Source organism: Leuciscus leuciscus (assembly GCF_965113295.1).
Source record: "Leuciscus leuciscus genome assembly, chromosome: 25".
Taxonomy (NCBI): domain Eukaryota; kingdom Metazoa; phylum Chordata; class Actinopteri; order Cypriniformes; family Leuciscidae; genus Leuciscus; species Leuciscus leuciscus.
Window position 1 is genome coordinate 17,744,801 of NC_138724.1, and position 20,935 is coordinate 17,765,735.

General features: G+C 38.1%; 1 protein-coding gene and 1 long non-coding RNA gene across 2 annotated transcripts in view; one reads left to right on the plus strand and one right to left on the minus strand.

Annotated features, from left to right (window-relative positions):
- The first annotated feature begins 1,542 nt into the window (after positions 1-1,542).
- Positions 1,543-20,935, plus strand: part of wnk1a (WNK lysine deficient protein kinase 1a) — a 34,784-nt gene continuing 15,391 nt past the window's right edge. The window contains exons 1-9 of the mRNA XM_082160000.1: positions 1,543-2,265; positions 3,364-4,486; positions 12,010-12,182; positions 12,284-12,504; positions 13,920-14,077; positions 16,556-16,644; positions 17,013-17,232; positions 17,421-17,709; positions 17,921-18,051. Of these exons, the coding sequence (XP_082016126.1) occupies positions 3,776-4,486; positions 12,010-12,182; positions 12,284-12,504; positions 13,920-14,077; positions 16,556-16,644; positions 17,013-17,232; positions 17,421-17,709; positions 17,921-18,051 (1,992 nt within the window). The 5' untranslated portion in view covers positions 1,543-2,265; positions 3,364-3,775. The remainder of the gene's footprint in view (positions 2,266-3,363; positions 4,487-12,009; positions 12,183-12,283; positions 12,505-13,919; positions 14,078-16,555; positions 16,645-17,012; positions 17,233-17,420; positions 17,710-17,920; positions 18,052-20,935) is intronic.
- Positions 14,663-16,549, minus strand: LOC309490759. The gene is made up of 2 exons (XR_014202821.1): positions 15,916-16,549; positions 14,663-15,838 (listed from the first exon to the last, which is right to left on the minus strand). It is a non-coding gene; the product is annotated as an uncharacterized lncRNA (long non-coding RNA).

Sequence of the window (20,935 nt, forward strand, 5' to 3'; positions counted from 1 at the left end):
ATTTACTGTGGTGTACATTTTTCAGAATTATATATCAAATATTTAATATATAGCCTATGCATATTTAGGCCTATTTGGAAATATATTAAATATTTTTATTTTTAACACATTTTTTTAATTTCTTTATTTTGTAATTTGGACAAAATAACTACCGGTTAAATTGTTCATTTAAAAAACAATCTGGTTCTTGTATATGGCATGAAATGGCCTTTACGTGTATAATATTATCTTTATTTGCATCTCTGAATAGTCATCCTGCCTCAAACCATGTAAATTTCTAAGCTACACTTTATCACCTCCCAGTCAGTTTATAGATAGAGAGAACAGAGATAATCACCAGTTGGTGGGGTTTGATCCCTCTTAAAGGGACAGTTCCTACAAAATGGACAAATCGGTCATCCTTTACTCACACTCAGTACTTGTACTAAACCTGATTTTCGATGACATGTAAATCAGTGACGAGCTACTTGACTTAAAATCAATGCATGAAAATATAAATTATCACTGTAGTGTACACCAATAATGTCTAAGGTGTTATTTAAATGCAATACAATCATGATTGAGAGATAAAACAAACTTATCAAAATCCTGTTGTTTCATATTTTATACATATTAAAAAATTGTTTTAGAAAAAATTCTAAATGCCAATGCTAATCAAGTACCATTGATACAGCAAGGCGCGAAGAAGATTGTGTATAAAAGGTATTTCAGTAGATTTTTGATCAAATTGATCATTTAGAAGCTTTAGAAATGTAATGTATCAAATAATATAGGGTTAAAAAAAAGTTTTTAAATGTTTGTTTTTTTAATCTTGAGACCTTTATTGACACCATATTGCTGATCTTTTGTTTCCAGTATAATAATAAAATGCATTATTTCTTTTCTGTAATTTTGTTTGTTTATTGTAATATTGTTGATTCTTTATTTTATTCTATTTTCTAGCAATCTATATGAATATGATTTTTTATCTGGAACCTTTGATATCTTTGAAAGTTTGGTATGGTATGGCTCTGAATTTCTTTCTTCTACTGAACACAAAAGAATATATTTTGAAGAATATGGGTAATCAAACAGTTGATGGACCCCATTGACGTCCATATGGGGGGAAAATACAATGGAAGTCAATGGGGTCCATCAACTGTTTGGTTATCGACATTTATCAAAACATCTTCTTTTGTGTTCAGTAGAATAAATAAATTCATACAGGTTTGAAACAACTTGAGAGTGAGTAAATGATGACAAAATTTAATTTTTGGGTGAACTATTCCTTTAAGAAGTGGCATGTAGGCCTACATGTACACTGAGAATGAGAACAGTCTATTCACTATGAAAAAGGATGCAAAAACAATGAATGGTGACTGAGGCTTACATTAAACCAAACATCTCGTTTTGTGTTCCACTGAAGAAATAAAGTCATGCATGTTTAGTAAATGTTGAGAGAATTGTCATTTTGAGTGAACTGTTACTTTAAAACATACATGCGCGTGATGCTTCAGCAGGCGGCGCTATTTTCTAACTGTAAGAGATTATTCCAGATAGACATTAGACAAGCAGGGGGAGTGGACAGAGTCCGGGTTATTGTTGATCACGAACCGGTTTGTTCATGTAACATGAATTTGTGCGATGCCGAAAATGTAGAGAATCGATGGGATGAACAGATTGTGCAGCCTTGAAACCAGCGCGTGCAAATCGTCTACATCTGTGTGGGATCTTGAACTGTAAACAATAGAGCCACAAAGCGCTCGTGAGCGTGCTGCACCCAAAGCCAAGTTTCGTGGCGGCATATGGATATAGTCTCAAGGGTTTTCAATTGTTGTTTTGCAATCCTGTAGATGTAAATATTTTAACGTCAGCTTGAACTGCGTCGTTTGCACGCGCGACGTCATGCAGTGGATGAGTGTACAAGGAAGATGAATCGAGGTCAGATGAGAGGGAATAACAAAGAGAACCTGCTCTGCAGTCTCGCGAGCAACCATTAGCGGAAGCGGCACGTTGTTGTAGTGTTTGACATTCGAACTTCGCAGTATCGCTCGAGACGGTTTTGAGCCGAGGAACAGTAACCGACGTTTAGCCATTTTGGCGTATTTTTACCGGCTAAAAAATCCGTTACGCGAGAGACATTTAGTTTCTCACTTGATTTCCGCCGGTCAAACGTTATTTCAAATACTGAGCACGCGCGTTTGGGGAATTACCGGTTAAACCTGGAGTTGGCCGTTGGTTATTCACCGAAAACTGAAGATGACGACGACGACGCTTAACATTATGGTAAGTTTTTGTCTTTAATGTGCTGACAAAGCGGCCGTTTCTAAAACTAAACGGGGCCGTGACTATATGTATTTATTTACTAGTAGTTAACCTTGTTTTTTGCTCTTTTTTGGTCAACACAAAATATAATAAGTGGAAATAGACTCACTTAAAGGGATAGTTCATCTAAAAATGTATTAATTCCCTCGTCATTATGTCGGTTCAACCGCTTATGACTGTATTTCTTCTGTTTAATACCAAAGAAAGAGACATTATGAAAAGTTACTTTTATTTTCATGATTGTGAATGGAGACTCACGGTTCTATTAAAAAAGTAACGTTATCATAACACTAGTCCACACTCCTCTTGAGCTAACTGTTATATTCCAATTCATCTGGAGTCATATGATAATTCTGAGAAACAGATATAATGACGTTTGTTTAATGAAGCTGATTTTGAGGTTTGACATCTTGATTCGCCAGTCATTGCGTGAGGAAAAAGTGGCCAGTACATTCTTCAGTAGCTTATTTTACTTTGTGTTCCTCAAAGGAAAATAAATACTGAAGTTCATCACTATATTTATTTTATTTTATTTGAAACTGTGGACTGTATGGTGTTCACACATGGTGAGGGTGAATCTAATTTACTAATCCCACAACATATGTTCACTGTACTGAAGATAGATACTGCTTGTTCACTGTCTTGAAGGATTTACTTCAAACGATTTGTTAAATATAAAAACAAAGCAGAGATGTAAGTTCCCTTAGTTGTTTACATGTAAATAGAATATGGATTTTATAAATTAGCTATTTGGGAAATCCATTAACAAAAATAATTTGCCTTGATGGTTAAATGTCAAAAATCAAAGAGTTACTTCCTCCTACTCTTGTCTTTATCTCATAGTTTCAGAATGACTGTTCTATTTTTATGTTAATCAACGTTACATCCTTGCTTTTTTTTTTTAAAGCGAGAGTAAACCCGTAACCTCATTTGAACTGGTTAATATTTGCTTGGTTGTGGAAAAGCCATTGCAATGTGTACAAGCAGACTTTTATGTTGAGTGTAAATTTGTTAACTCTGGCTAACCACCTTGGTTAAAGTATATTTTGTCTCTTTCAGTGATTCGGGTACAAGGGTTAAACTTTGTGCCCTGGCACAACCTAAAAGTCGAAAGTGATCATCACGTTTATCAGTGGGCTATTGCCCTGCCCCCTCAGGAGACCCCCTATGTGGATTGAATACACCCCACAGTTTTTCACAGGATGGATGAGCTGGATGTGAGGTCCCCTTTTTATCATCAACGTGTTTTGATCTGTGCATGGATCCTGCGTTACTTTTATCACCAAGGACTTCCTGTGCTCCTCTCCAACACTTTAGTTTGCAAGAGCATTGACTTTATCTGAACTGCTGTTTTGAGAGGAGGGAGGTTTGTTGAGTCTCCACTTCATTATCATATATTTATACTGCCTTTTTTCCATGCATGGATAGCATGTAAAGTTTAACCTGACTTTTCACTCCACTGGGTGGAGAAATGTCAGAAAATCTCAGCAACAAGATGGTTAAGTTCCTTTCCCCCCCTTCGAAGAATGTCAACGGCTCCAGCTCAGACACGCTGGTGGGTGAGCGTCTAGGTGTCGAGGTCCGCCGTCGCCACCACACAATGGAGCGTGAACTGCTGAAGGCAGAGCATCGTTTTTTCCGTCGCAGCGTCATTAACGACTCCAATGCTACTGCGCTGGAACTGCCCAGCAAGAACGCAATCCTACCTATCTCAACGGACTCCCATGCTCTTGTTTGTGAACCTCCTGCCCTGGAAACCAAAGCTGTTTCTGTGGCCACACAAGCTAAAGTCTTGGTTGCACCAGAAAAGAAGGCGAATGACTGTGTAGAGACAGCCGTAGAGTCAAAGCCTGTGTCGGTTGCGAATGCCGGACAGCTTCTATCTGCAGAATTACCAAGTTTGCCTGCGGAGCTGAAGTCTGGAGAAAGTGTTGATGTGAAACGAGAGGATGAAAAAGAGGACGATGAAGAAAGTAAAGAGAAGGCACGAGTAGAGGCAGAGTTACGGGATGCTAAGAAGGAGCAGGACGAAATTGAGGAAGTTGAGACAAATGCAGTTGGGACGTCGCCGGATGGCCGTTTCTTAAAGTTTGACATTGAAATAGGACGTGGCTCTTTCAAGACCGTCTACAAGGGTCTGGATACTGAGACCACGGTGGAGGTAGCATGGTGCGAGTTACAGGTATGTTTCTTGTATTTGTAAAACTGGGCCAATTCACACAGAACCGACAGACGGCAACAGACACTTCACCGAATTTTGTCAGATCAGTGTGTTACCCCAGTTGGAATCTGTTGGCGTCTGTCTGAGCTTGTTTTCACTGATTGAACATGCTGAATCTGAATTAGAATGTCTGAGGAGGGACATGCTGTAATCTGGTGATTGTCGCCGTTGGTCTTGCGTCTGTCGGTGCAGTGTGAATTGGCCATTAACCCCCGTCCCCCCGACCCACTTTTTTTCAGCTGGACACTTTTTCCATTCACTTTTCCCCATAGGGCTTTTTTAAAAGTCTTCATTAAACCATTATAAGCTATGAACCAATCCAACCAGCCACGACACTACAAACTTTGATTTGAAGCAACAACAAAAAAAGTTTTTAAAATTGGGATAAAAAGACAAAGGTACAGGACTGTAATCTGTAATTGCGAATTACATTGTCAAATTAGATACTAGTGAAAATTCTCTATTAAAATTTCAATACCACAGCTACTAGTTTAACTAATATAAATTTAAAAGATTATTAAAGACAAGTAAAGTCAGTAATAAAATAAGAACAAATAATAAAATGACAAGCAAAAGCACAAATGAATACAGTGTAACAAAGATACAAATTAAATAAACAGTTCTTTTAATTTTTTCAGGTACTGTACACATGCGTTATACACATGCGTTTATTCATACTGTACGCATGCGTTAGCCTACTTTCTCAACTGTTTACGCTCGCTGCTCACTTAAGACATAACCGACTATGTTTACTAGGATACTCAATATTTTTTTTACATAATTTTGTGTGAATCCGTCTGCTCAAATACAAGAAGATGTGAAAGAGAGCTCAGTTTAGTATTCACACGCTGTCTGAGACGCGCTTTCTGGGCGCGTACTTCAAATGTTTGTTAAAGTTCATGCATTGTTAGGATTCATAAAAATGTTACCGGCCAACTGGCGAGTGACTCTGTTTTATTAATATACTCTCCAACGCCGATTTTTACTTTCATTTGGTGCTTGACGAGTGTTAATTTTATATATCAAGATTCAACCCTCTACAATGCAAGTATATCACTTGCATATGTGACCAAATTTCACATGAGGTGACTAAAATTTCTTTAATTAACCAATGATTTGACTAATTAAAGCTTGAATGAACAATTTTAGTGACAAAAGTGACAACAGCCTAATAATCTTGCTGCTGTTTTTGTTAATCAAACAAAACTCTAACTGCAAAAAAAAACACCCACTGCTATTGACTGAATAAATTTAGTAACTTTAATTAGGATGCATCTATATTTAATTTATATAGTGAAGACTATGCAGTGTTATTTTACATTTCATTACTAGATCTACCTGAAAAACCTGAGAGCACTATTTAATTTGTATCTTTGTTCTATTGTTTATTTGTGCTATTGGTTGTAGTTTGATAATTTGTTCTTATTTTATTACAGACTGTTTTCTTGTCTTTAATAATGTTTAAAATTTTATATTTATTATTTATATTGATTTTTATTTTTCTCTCATTTGCTTTGTTCTTGCATTCTATGTAAATAGTCTGGTGAGTAAAATAAAGGGTGTCACAGCTTTTGACCACAAGGATAACAAAGTGCAAGACTTGATTCAGTTAGCACTCTTGATCTGTCTGCTCATGGTGGTAAATCACTATCTGATCTGCTCATTCAGGTCTCTAGATTAAATATTATCTCATTCTCTTAAACCCTGTCTTGAGCTCTTTCCAGTAAAGCACCTTGTAATGACAATCTTATGACTAGTTTGATTTTTACTGAAATGCTCCACCTACACCTTTCCAAGTGATATGTCATCAATAGGAATTGTTCTTCTTTAATTTTGCGTTCTAATCTCTCTACAAAAAGGAAGGTACTTTTACTAGTCCTATTGTCACACCTTTGAAACGTCTCACCTCTGAAGCGTCTCGATACACACACCCCTGACACTTAACCCATCTGGCATTTGGCCAGTGTTTTTATAGCTGTTGTCATCTTTGGCCATAGCCCCGGCTTTGTAATATCCTTAAATAGAAAATTCTCATTTCCTAATTGGGTTATTTTAGACCACCAGGTGTGTAAGCGGTGTGACATGCAGTAAATCATAGTTAGTGTTTGTTTAAAGTGTACTTTGAGACAGTCTAATTGCTGTGGAAGCCTGTTTCTTGTCAGAGTAAAAAAATTTAACTGCAACTCTATATCTTACAGTGTAACTTTATTCTTGGAATTTGTATCTTGCAGTTGTGAATTTACACTACCATTTTAAAATTTGGGGTTGATAAGATTTTTAAATGTTTTTCAAATAAGTCTTTTGTGCTCACAAAGGCTGCAGTTATTTGATTTGGTTTTTAAAAAAACAGTAATATTGTGTAGGGATGGGTTAAAAATATAGAACAAGAACATCGATTCTTACATCCCAATAGTCAAATCTTTTAGTTTGCTGTTTTCAGTTGATGAACAAAGCTTTGTAGCGCACCTCCCATCCAATAATTCGCAATAAGCTTTTGTGTTTTGTTACTTCTGATTTGAAACAGTCTCAACTTTCAAATCCTGTCATTTGTGTTGACAAAAATTCTGTTTTATTATGAAATTCAAACAATAAATACAGTTTTGGCTCTCTTTAATGTGGCACGACAAATCGCTGTAGCGCCTCAGTTCAAAAGAAGCAGCAGCACCATCAGAGCACATATGAAATGATCGTCTCTTCCTCTTCACTGCTAGATACAGCACAAAATAAAGTCTACAAAACTTTACTAAAAAACTAAAATCATTCTAAATCACTTTTTCTAATAGTTTATGAACCGTGAGAAACATGAGCTTTTTACTGTATGCTATGGCATAATTACACAAGAATACATCCTTGCAATCATACCGCTTTTATTGGTTTATGATGTGATAAAAGCATGACTAATCGCGGTGAGGTGTGCTTGCACAAGAGCGCATACTGACGCTGGCAGACTACATAGCAAAAGCACCTCTGTCGGAAAATCATTGGCTCTTAAGTTGTGACCCACTTAAGTATTTTTACATTTAGATACATTTTATTATTTTAATTAGCAGTTTTTTATGTATTGATGTGCCACATAAAGGTGCGAATTCAAAAGTAGGTCAAGTTTAACCACCAAAGCAATTGTAATCTGTGTAAAGTACGGTGAGCTTTACTGCCAAGGCTTGACTGCTGCTGCTGCTCTCCACCCCCTGCCAGCTCTTCTCTTGCAGAGTGATGACGAGGCAGCACCACGTGAGCTGCTGTTCTCCTGCTCATGCCCCTCAGGCGTAGCCAGCTCAATTTGAAACAAAAGCCTCTCTCTAGCTCAGCCTCTTTACATCACTTTCTCGCATTTCATGTCTCACTGTCCCTGTTTTGTCTTGTGCGACACAACGGTATGTGTTCTAAGCTGCACTGCTGCAGAAAAGAGAAGGGCCTGTTTATCTCCCCCAGAATGCCATCTGTCTTTAGCGCCTTATGCTAAACTCAGGGATGTTCCCCTCCCACATTTCCCTCCTTTCTCGCATGCTAAACACATTTGAACAATATGTAGGTCACCACAAAAAGAAAATGAAAATGGAATGCTTCTCTTTACAGAAGTTCCCTCTAAGCCTCCAATTCAATATACCAATACTCTAGTCTATTTAGCTAGGTAATTAAGTCATCATTGCAAGTGCATATTACTGACTTTCAAGTGACTGCTTGAGTTTCACCCCAATTGTCCTGCATTTGCCTTTCTCCCTGCATTTGATCCCTTTAATGGACCCCTGTAAATCCATTTAGCCTTCAATAGTAACCTTAATCTATTTAAAGATATCTTTTCCCAGTTTACATGATTTGTACTTGGTACATTTATGAATATTTTATTGTTATTTTAAATTTAAGTAATTATTTGTATAGAATAGTTGTTTAATAAATAATATATTATTTATGTAAAAAATTTACAAGCAAAGTTTAATTTAGTTCTGGGATTTTTGTTCTCATGAGAAGTTCATAAGCTTTGTTTATTGTTCTCTAGTGTGTGTGTATGTTGTTTTTTAAGGTAAAATTAATACTTTTCAGAAAGGATGCATTAAATTGAGCAAAAGTGACAATGTTTTTGCTACAATGTAAAAGTCTTTACTATTAAATGGTAATAAAAATAACAAATAGATGCTGTTCTTCTGAACTTTATATACATCAAATAATCCGGAAATCACAGTTTCCACAAATATTAAAGGGATAGTTCTTCAAAAAATGACAATTCTGTCATCACGTTCTCACACTTATGTTGTTACAAACCTGTATGAGTTTCTTACTTCTGCTGAACACAAAAGATGATATTTGAAGGAATGTTGGTAATCAAACAGTTTACCAGTTTAGACAAAAAAATCTATGGAAGTCAGTGGCTACCGTCAGCTGTCTAACATTCTTTAAAATATCTTCTTTTCGTGTTCAACAGAACAAAGAAACTTAGACAGGTTTGGAACAACATAAGGGTTTTTCCCTTCAATCAACATTCAGCTTCGCATTACAGGAAAGAAATTCATTAAAAAATATATTAAAATAGAAAACAACTATTTTATATTAAATAATATACTAAAGCTGTATTTTTGTGCTAATAGGCCTATTCTTGATGAGCATAAGGGACTTCTTTCAAAAACAGAATCTTACTGGCCCCAAACTTTTGAATGGTAGTGTATGACTTTTCTTTTTTACTTCCTTAATGTAACATTATGGTCATTTTAGATGGGAAATAAGCCCATGCAGGTTCTAACAAAAAATGTTTACGAAGCATATGACCCCATGAGATCACTGATTAACAATACAGGCTTATAGATAAGTGTATGAATGAACTCCCTGTGCGACCCCTTATAAGCAGTCAGACCTTTGCACTCTGTCCCAACCTACTAAACTACGCTGTCAGTTTTTAATTAATTGTTAAATGTATTTGTAGGGCTGTCAAAATTAATGTTTTATTTATTTGTATTTTTTTCAGTTTAATGCGTTAAAATTATTTAATGCAGAGTCCACTTTTTTTTGTTATCCTTTCCCCGCGCTACAGTATATGATCATGCTATCATTCATTCAAGTGCTATTAAACCAGTCAAGTACAATAAGACGGCCCAAAAAAAACTCATCAGGTAATGATAGCTACCTATATTGCTGCTCTCTGTAACCAAACACCCGAAACAGACCCACAGAATGCCACTTCAGACAGTGCACCAGTGCTGCGTTGAGTTGTCTTTCGTGCTTGATTAGACAACACACAAAACTATAAAAATTCTCATTTTGAGGAGTATCCTCATAAGCAGTAAGTCTTAAAATTGTTAAAAAGTGTTAAATGAGCGTAAAGACTAAGTCTTAAACGGCGAACTAAAGACAAAGAGAAAATCACTTACTGCTCTTTACTGAATGACTTTTGTAGCTTTAATAAGGATTAATCTATTTTAAATTGATAATTTATGCAGTGAAGACTGTGAGGGATTGATTCTGTTTCTGTATATTTCTTTACCCATTAGACCTACAGTACCTGAAAACCTTAAAGCACTGTTTACAAGATTACATGGGTCAAAAACAATAGGCTAACTTTTTTTTGTGCATTTTAGCAGGGCAGTTAAAAATCTGAACCTGGAAAAAAAAAAACTTTGCGTTGAGCCCTGATATATTAATGGCACAGCTAAATGTCACATTAATTAGAATGTGTTTATGTAAAGATTGTTTTAAGTTCACTGAAATTAAAAGTTATGTTTTTAAAGCTTATTAAATGTTCAAATTGATATTTCTCAATTATACTGCAATGTTGAATGGCTATACTGGCTAAAATTGAGAGAGAAAAATCCATCTAATAGAGACATCAGTGTCAGTGCTGGTATCGGTGATACTGGCCTTTATTTATAGTGCTTACTAGTAAAAAGATGCTATTAAACAATTTTTTTTAAATATAATGTCTATATTGATCCTAAATTATTTTGTAGATTCAATGTGGAAGTATTACAATATAAAAAAGTGTATTAAAAACGTTAATGTTAGGTGCGATTTAATAAGAAGTTTTTCTTTTTTAGTTTTTTCCCCCTCTCGGTTGACAGGACTAGTAATTTGTGTTTCAGATCATCTCACTAATCCTAATTCCTTATCCTCTGCCTGAAGTGGTATGTGCCCTTGCACGTGAGTCGGATTCATGCCAGGAGTTTTATCCTCATGCTGGAGTTCAGTGTGCGGTCCACCCCTCCTCTGGGGAAACGCTCCCACGCTTAGCTGGCCTTGTCCTACAGGCCACAGAGTGCACCACATTTTTGGAATAGCCAAAGAGGAAGAGAGAGAAAGTAGGTTTGTCATAGGGTGGGGTGCAAAGCATAGTCCCCCTTCCTTTAACCCGCATCAATCGGCACTGAATTGGCTTTCTACCGGCCTTCACCCTGTTAAGGCGTTGTGCTAAAGACCTCGAATTGTGTTACTTGAAGTTTTAACACTAGCTTAGGGTGAATGGCTGTCCCTGCTGGGCTTGACAAAGGCAAACTCACATCTAAATGTTTCTCATTCCAGAAATGGCAGCTGACCACACCAAATGTAGGTCAACCAAGAAATGCCATTTGAATTGTGTGCATTGTTTTAACTGTAGTCGGACACACAGCAGTTCTATCTATTTGCTGGACTGGGTTTGAGGCAAGTACTTTGCAGTTTCATTGTAGAGATAGTGCTGCACCATCTACTTTGACTGCGAATTAGGTTTTTGCCGCAGCAGGATTTCCCCCTCGGTGAAACCATAGTTCAAGGCAGAACTTCTTTTTTTTGGTCATCAAAGAAAAATTAAAGAGGTGTTGAACATGCATAAAGCAGTTAAGGGATGCTGGTGTTTTATAAGAAAGGTGAATAAAATCTGGTTGTTGTCTACCTTTGTTTATTTAAATTAAATAATAAAGAAATGGTCAAACTTTTCTTATCAACTGCTTTGAGTTTAGAGGTTTAATATATAAAATATTTTGAATAAAATGTGATGCACATCAATTTATATTATAATGAAAATATATATTTTTTTGTATTCTCCTAGTGTTAAATATAATTTTTCGTAGAAGTATTTTTTCTGCCATTAATGTTGATCAGTTTTCCCTTCTCGCAAGTGGATTTTTTTTTTTACAATTTAAGACGGGTGCCCAATCCTGTTCCTGGATATCTACTTTCCTGCAAAGTTCAGCTCCAACCCTAGTCAAACACAACTGAACCAGCTAATAAAGGTCTTCAGGAGCACTTGATAATTACAGTCAGGTGTTTTGGATCAGGGTTGGATCTGATCTCTGCAGGTAGGTAGATCTCCAGTGACATGATTGATGATTTAAGATGTGGTCAAATTGAATGTTTCTGGGCAAAATCTCATGAGCAAATTCCAGTCATTTCAAAATGAATCTGTGCAGCACGTAAAAGCGAAATATTTCCCTACGTGGATTTCAGTGAAATTTTGCTCAAATATCGCTTTGTCACCATCTGCTGACAAAGTTAATATTGTAAAATATGACAATCTTTTTCAGGATCGCAAGTTATCCAAGACAGAGCGGCAGCGTTTTAAAGAGGAAGCCGGAATGCTGAAGGGTCTTCAGCATCCCAACATAGTACGCTTCTACGACTCCTGGGAGTCACCCTTGAAAGGGAGGAAGTGTATTGTCCTGGTGACTGAACTCATGACATCTGGGACTCTCAAGACGTAAGTGCTCTAATTTGTTCCTGTCATATTCTTCTTTTTTTAAACCATGTTTGTCTCAGAGCCCACTTGCTATGATTGACTTGTTTTCGGTGTCCTTGTAGGTATCTAAAACGGTTTAAGGAGATGAAGATCAAAGTCCTGCGCAGCTGGTGCCGGCAGATTCTGAAGGGGCTGCACTTCCTTCATACCAGGTCGCCTCCCATCATCCACCGGGACCTCAAGTGTGACAACATTTTCATCACTGGACCTACTGGATCAGTCAAGATTGGAGACTTGGGCTTGGCTACCCTCAAGAGAGCCTCCTTTGCCAAGAGCGTCATAGGTACGGCTAAGTATTTGCAACTGTGTTACCGCCTCCAAATCCATTTGAATTGGCCGACTCAGATTTGTGGTTGGGGGAAAAGCAAATCCTTCATTCCGTGTTTCTTTTCTTCCTCTGCTTCTTTTCAAAGCGCGTTTTAATAACAGTGGTGAGAAAGCAGACCACAGCGTTTCCCTGACCGATCGAACCGCAGCAAACCAGGGCTCCCGCTTTATGGAAGTTGTCTCTTGACACCCTCCTTTAGTTTAAATGTAGTTTTTCTCTGGTCTTCTGTCTTCATTGTCACAATTTCAGGTACCCTCAGACAGTGTAAGTAGTTGTGGAGCGGTTGTAGGTATTTTGTGACTCGTCTGCAGGGAAACCTGATCTGATCATGGAATAACACTAGAGCTAGAGCTGAGCCCTGGGCTGGCAGGTACCGTGAGTGATCTTTGCTCTGGTTTGGAAATTTGTGGTCTGTTTCTTCAGTCAACCATGATTTAATGATGATGATGCTAATGAATCTGTTCATTTTTTCCCCCCACAAGGAAATGCTTGTTTTCTTTCAGTGTGTCAGTGTCTGGAGCTCAAAGCCTTATACTCTCTGCTCATCTCCCTCATACTTTTAGCTTTGAGATCTGTGTATTTTTGTTTTGTTTTGGAAGCCTTAGGCTCTAACTTCAGGTCTCCCCTTATTCTACTTTAAGGATTATTTAATGTACTGCAGTACAGACAGTAAGTGCGCAGAAATGAGCCTGGTAAGTCCACCAGTATTATGTGACACATCAGTCTGAATCCATTATAAATATGGGAAGTTTGTCCGTGTGAGACCTTTGTCAATGGGTAACTTGGTTACTAGTTTACCTGGTGCACAGAACTTCACTTTTCAGTAAGCTATGGAGTGTGTAACATTTGAAATGCTCAACCTTTTCTCTTCACAGGGTAACCCAAAGGTAGGACGTTTTTGAAAGGTTTATGTTTTCCATAGCTAGTGCTTCGGTTTGGTCTTGTGATTAAAAGCATAAGGCCCTCTGACCATCGACTCGTTTTAACATCCTGTTTGGGCTAACATCTACAAATACATTGATTGTTTGAATTCAGGCTACCTTGTTTAGAGTCATGTAGTCAGTCCAGGCCTTCGAGTGAGTCCTGTGCACCAGTTTGGTTTTTCTCTAACTCATTCCTGCCCTTGAAGGTCTTACATGGGGAAACTTGGGCTTCTTATCACTGCGGTCTAACTGAGGACAGTTTCCCCCTTTTTCTTTTTTTTTTTTTTACTTTCTATCCCCTTTTTGCTCTCCTTCCCTCTACCTCTCTCTTTTCTCGCAGGTTGTGCCTGAGCGGTCTTCATCGACAGCATCATCTTCCTCTCACCTCTTCACTGAGAGGGTGTAATAGGGTACTGAGAGAGTTCTGAACCATTCTTTTAATTTAAGGTACCCCTGAGTTCATGGCGCCTGAGATGTATGAGGAGAAGTATGACGAGTCGGTGGATGTGTATGCCTTTGGGATGTGTATGCTGGAGATGGCTACTTCTGAGTACCCGTACTCCGAGTGTCAGAATGCAGCTCAGATCTATCGCAGAGTCACCAGCGTAAGTCCACACTTCACTGGCGGAGGAGAGAGCCCCCGCACACTCATCCTCCCCCTTGTTTGCTGCACTATTTTAGTCTTTTTATCCCTTTTTTGCCCTCTGTTGGGGGTGTTTCCTTTCTGCTTTTTTCTCACACAGTGGTAAGTTGGTTTTTTACCTCTACCAGTAAATGCTGAAGTCATGACCTCTCACAAAACCAATATGATATGAAACTAATGGCGCTTTTCCACTGCATGGTACGGTACGGTTCGGTTCAGTACGGCACGCTTTGGCGCTTTTCCACTGCATGGTACGGTACGGCTCGGTTCGGTACGGCTCACTTATGGCGCATTTCCACTGCATGGTACGGTACGGTACGGCTCGCTTCGGCTCGCTTTAAATGGTACCACCTCTGTTGAGGTTCCAAGCGTACCGTACCGATACTAAAATGTGACGTGAAAACACTGCAGATCACTGATTGGTCAGACAGAATCATCACTACCAGCGTCATTGTATTTACTACACGAGACACTAAACCCGCTAGATTTAAAAAGCCAGTAGACAACAGCCAACACTGTAGCACCTGTTTTAAAAGTATTTGCTTAAAAAAAAAAAAAAAAAAGAGTATGAACTTCAAAAAAAGAAATGGCTGAATCGTGGTCAGTGGACGAGGTGCAGACGTTCCTCTCGTTGGTTGCCGAGGAGTGGATGGGGAAACACGGAATGAAAAATTCGCATTTAATATGATGATGTAATGGCAGTAGAGACGGTAACTATAACGATCAGTCCCACCCACTTTGAAGCGGTAGGTAGGCCTACTAACTGCAGTGGAAAAGCAACCGAGCTAAAGCGAACCGAACCGTGCCGTACCGAGCCGAGTCGTACCACGCAGTGGAAAAGCAAAGCGAACCGAACCGTTCCGCGCCGAGTCGAACCGTACCGAGCCGAACCGAGCCGTACCATGCAGTGGAAAAGCGCCGTAAATGGTACCAGACAAGAATACATGCAATGATTCAAATGAGTGATTCAAATGTAGAGAAAATCCAGCCTCAAGTTAAAGGGGTCATGAACTGCTCTATTTTATTTTTATATATAAATATATAAATAGTAATATTTATTATTATTATTATTAGTTCACTGAGGTCCACTTATAATATTATCAAGATTTTTTACAACAAAAAACATCCTAATTTAGAAGTAATACGCTATTTTCTATCCTGTTTTTGACCCTCTTTTTAAAACACTCAGTTTTAACAGGCGTGCCGCATTCAAGAGTTGGAAGTAAATGCCCACTGCTATGATGGGTAACAGTTTTGCATATTAATATCATTTTCAATGTCCTCGCTATTACATGGGTGGAATTGTTTTGAAAACTTCCGATGTTAAAAAACATTGTTACATAGTTAAAGCATTTGCCAACAATTTGGAACATTTATGCGTATTACATATGCTTTATAAGTCTTGGTTGTAGCGAATAAAGTTTTAAGTACCTGGAGTTACCACAGTTATAATGATAACTTACGGTGTTTGTTGTAAACAGAATTATGAATGAATATACCATTGTTTGTCACATTGTCGTTCTTATAGGCTATTCATAGTTCATCCTTTGCGATAAAGTGGAAAACAAATGCATTGTCGGTTGCAGTTTTAAATAAAATGAAACGTGTTGTAATATCTTACTGATGACAAACAGAAGGTCTCGCTCACTAAAGCTTTTATTTAGGATTACAGTGAATAGCTTTGATCAAAACAATAACAAAAGCAGCATTCTTTACTTGCTTTCTTCCGTATCCGATAATAATCCAACGCATCAACCCCATAAATGCTTAAGCAAAGGAAAGAACAGCAAATCACTTCACTTGTGTGTCGGATTCATTATAGTTGTATATACATCATACATCATCTTGTATTTTCATCTCTCTGAATAGTCTGCGTCGAACTGTGTCTTGTTTAAATACAAATACACAGTCAAATGAAGCGAACAAATGAACAGTGTTTTACTGATGCGATCTGACTGGAACTTGGTTAAAAATAGTTCATCCACACTTTCTTATATTAGGATCACAAGGAAGGCAATGCAAAGACTTTTTCCCACAACTTGGCACAACGTCTTGCAATCCTCAGAGGCATCTCGTATTGTTTTGTTGCTGGAGAAATCCTGTGTTTTGCGTCTCATATTTACTACTAAATGATGTGTGAATCGGTGGGTGGGGCTAAAGAGGCGATCATAGAAGTAGGCGTTGATCTTCTGCAGAGGTGGTTTGCTGTACAAATTTGACAATCTTAAACAAGTCATTTTCTGATCTTGGTTTCAATAAAAGCTGTTTTTGGACTAACAAGGAGGTTTTGAGTTCTTTAACTTACAGGATATTTTTTATAGTACAATGACCTCTTATATGTCAAAAGATCAAGTAAAATATGACTTCTCAATTCATGACCCCTTTAAAGCCATCTTTCTTCATATGTGTAATTTGATTGTTTCCTGTGCCGTGTTTACAGGGGGTGAAGCCTGGCAGTTTCGACAAAGTGGCTATTCCTGAAGTGAAGGAGATCATTGAGGGTTGCATACGTCAGAATAAAGATGAGAGGTGGGCTGACATTCACAGAACATGAGAGTGCAGTTGTCACAATGTCTTAAAGCAGGGCCTAAAATTAGCACCCGCCTGTGCCAATTGCTAGTTGGCTGGTAACATTTGTAGTGAAATGGAATATACACATGTATATATTGAATGAAACACATGTATTTAATAAAACTTGAGTTAAAAAAAAAAAACTTTTTAATGTGTGTTCCCTACCGGTTTAATTAGGCAATAGAATCTAAGATACATGATTTGTTTTGAGATTGCATAGGTTAGTTCTGTCTGGGCATGAGTTATTAATGTTATTTGTGCATGTCCTAAGTTTTAAATTAGATTTTGTGTTTTTAATAGATTCATCTCCATTTTCTTTTTTTAAGGTATTGCATCAAGGACCTCCTAAGTCATGCCTTTTTCCAGGAGGAGACTGGGGTTCGTGTAGAACTGGCTGAGGAGGATGATGGAATGCTGGTGGCCATAAAGTTGTTGCTGCGCATTGAGGATGTAAAGAAACTTAAAGGAAAATACAAAGAGAATGAAGCCATTGAGTTCTCCTTTGACTTAAGTAAAGACGTCCCAGATGATGTTGCCCAAGAAATGGTAAAGATACTTGGATTTCTGTTCTGTTACCTAACTCAATATTCAAACGGTTAATTTGTGGACTTCCATGCAATTATCAATATTTATAGTAATTCCACAGACTTTCAGTACATAAAATCCCCCCTGGTCGCCTATAATAATGACTAATCGTTGTCCTTGAAGTGTGAATTATGTATTTTTTCCTCCAGGTCGACTCAAACTATGTTTGCGAGGGAGACCACAAGACCATTGCAAAGGCCATTAAGGACAGAGTGTCCCTGATCTCCCGTAAGAGAGAGCAGAGAAAACTTGTAAGAGAGGAACAAGAAAAAAGGAAAATGGAGCAGGAGAAGGAGAATGATCCCTCACAGCCTGGACCAGATACTAACCCCACAGCTATGCCCCCTGGTCCTGCTCTGGCCTCAGTCATCATGGAGTCTGAGGAACCAGAAGCAGACCAGCACCAGCAACTGCAGCAGTCTAGCGCTTCTGCTTCAAGTTAGTGTTGCAAAACTGTCATTTGCTCTAATTTCAAGTACTTTATTGACATAATTGCGTTTACATAAAACATTGCCAAAGCATTTTAAACAATATGTAAAGACAAGAAAAATAAATATACAATATAACAAACAGCACTTAAAATAAATGTATTGGACATTCATCAGACATTTATGATGAAAAAATAATGTAATGTACATATGTTTCACAGCTATAGGTTTTGTGGACCCTCAAGGTTCAGTGACTGTCACTGAGACTCACCCTGCCCAGCCAGGCACATCTTTCAGCACCGTACAGACTGATCCGCAGCCACAGCACACCATGACCCATCCACAAAGCATGGTGAGACATTTCCTATCTATGTTGTTAAAGTCCCCTTGTAGTCAATCATTTTATCCCTTAAAATACATCTTTGGTCACCAAAATATAAACTTCCTCATGCCTTAAAATAGCTTGAATGTATCTCTACACTTGCTTCATGTAGTATATGCAGAACCACGAATATGCAAATTAGCCCCGACTCACTCACACCAGCTCAGAGATCCACTCAGTCAACTTTACTGCCGTAAACGCTGCACAATGGCAAGTGGAAATACTGGTTTAATTCAGCCATATATGTTTGAACCAGAAACTCGTTCTGAAAAAGTGGAATAGTGAATTTTCCAGGCTCTTCTAGAATTCGATGTATCAGAATGGTAATGCGTTATATGTATCGCTCTCTACTACGTCGGACACATTAATATTATTCATTAATACGGTAATTAATATGTTTAGCCTTTTCCTTGACTGTTATCAAACAGCTAAAAATGTGTTGCTAATGTTACACAAACCATATTCCTGTTCGCCATCTCAGAGTAAGACAGCTGCCTTCTAAAAATGAGTATCCTTAGAACGTCAGAATCACTTAGAACGTCAGTGCAGAAAGGCATATAGTTCATCTAGGGATGGGGCCGATCCGATCCAGTATCGGTATCGGGACCGATACCAACGTAATTCACGTATCGGATTTTCCCGATCCAACCTGCGGAGATATCCGATATCCTTGAGTCATGTCTGCGCTTTAACGTTGTCTGCTGAAATGACTCCAAAAGTGATTCCCGCCGGCTAGTCTGCTAGCTGGCTGCAAACTGCGGAATGGATTTCCTGAACGGAGGCGCGGCTCAATGAGACACAGAGTTATGAGACACGCCACCGCTCAGGAAATCCATTCCGCAGTTTGCGGCCGCTGTGTGGAAATTCTTCACACTGGAAACACCGCAGAGCAAGACAGCAAAATGCAATGTTTGCAAAGCCGTAATTCAGAGCTCGTTGAAGCTCCCACGCGTCGTACAACACAACGAATGCAATCAAACATTTAAAAAAGCACCACGTTACTGTGCGTTCACACCAAACGCGAATAGCGCGTCAAATTCGCGTCTGCCGCGTCTAGTTGGACGCTTGAATATTTTGAATCCATTCGCGCGCCCAGAGCGAAATTGACGCTCGTAAAAAGCAAAAGTTTGAAGCGAAATTGACGCGCGTCTGAGGCGAAATCCGCTTGTCTGTTTGCACATGGCTGATGTTGATCGAGCATTCATCGAGAGAGTTACAGCATCGGAGCGAGGATCACCCTTTAGATAGTGTGTGTGTAAGATGTTTACACTTGCACTTTTCTTATATTTCAAGACTCAAGTATTTGACATTTTGGGAATGTAATAAATATTGACATGACCTACAGTTGCATATTTGTTTTCAGAATGGGATTTTTCCTGTTAACAGGATTTACTGTTTTTCTGACTTCCTTTTCTGACCTTATACTTACCATACATGCATAAATATGTAGGCCTACATATCATACTTGCCTGTTGAGAGGAGTTTATTTCAGCATCATATAAAATAAACAATAATGATAATAATAATATTAAAGCAAACACAGCTCTGGTATCGGAATAGTATCGGTATCGGCCGATATCCAAATTCAGGTATCGGGATCGGATCGGAAGTGAAAAAATGTGGATCGGTGCATCCCTAAGTTCATCATAACATCGTAATGTACCCGACTTTTCTTATCAACAGAAAAATTTACCTGGATAACTCCCTCTTTCGCAGCAGTTAATGATATGTTAAAGGCCGCCACGCATGTTGACTGAATTGGTTACAACATATTTGTGACATGGAGAACAAGGGCGATTTCAAACCGTGTTTTTGAGACTGTCTTTGGTTCACTGCAGTTTTAAGGAGAAAATACTTAGTTATAGTGTTGACTTATGAATTTGCTCATGGATTGTGCATTTTAAAAACCCCACATAGACATATAAACAACATTACAAACTTGATTTCACCACAGGGGGTCTTTAACCCTTTCACACGTACGATCACACCGGTGTGATCAGTCTAGGCTGGTCACTGGAGCGTACTATCACACCTGTTTGATAAGAACGGTCAGTGCATCACGTGATCAACTGCTAAATTGAAATGTGCTTTCACACATTGGCTGACGCTGAGCCAGAGACGGCTCAGTGCTTGTCATATATCACAACTAATCAGTGTTTTCAACCACATAATGTTTATTTTAGGTTTCAGACATTTAAAAACAATACATTTAGAGTTTGTAAAATACGCACTGATGTCTATGGAAGCAGCAATAATAATCATTTCCATTATAATTAGACGATACGTTTTATTCATATCAGATACACATTGTGTAAGTAACTTTAAAGTTTACTTTATTCTTCTCCCAGTTCACCGACCACTTACTTTCATGTATTTCGGGAGAAGTGGATGAATTCACGTGTTGTAATTCTCTGAACTGCGTCTGCGGCACAAACTAAGATGGTGGCGCATATAGCTCAACTAACGCTATCGTTATAAAGGTGTTTAAACAACAAAACACATCAACTTGCACATATTTGACAATCGGAATATCAGATATTTCATGCTTTAGCTAACAAATTAGTGAATATTTTGAATAAAAAATGTAAAATTAAATAAAAGCAGATCATCAGTCATTCAGCGCTATTGTGTCTGTGGTGACAAATAATGATGCGTCACCATGGAAACAATAAAGTGATACTTTCTAAACAATGGTCACCTTGAAAAACTCACGCTTGGGGGTCAGCCAATTTTAAACTTGCGTGTGAAAAGGTGAAATGTTTTGGTTTTCTAACAAAGCTAGTTGTGTTCATCTGAAAACAAAACACTGTATTCTTTGATTTTTATGTCTTAATTGCTCAATTTCTTCTCCACA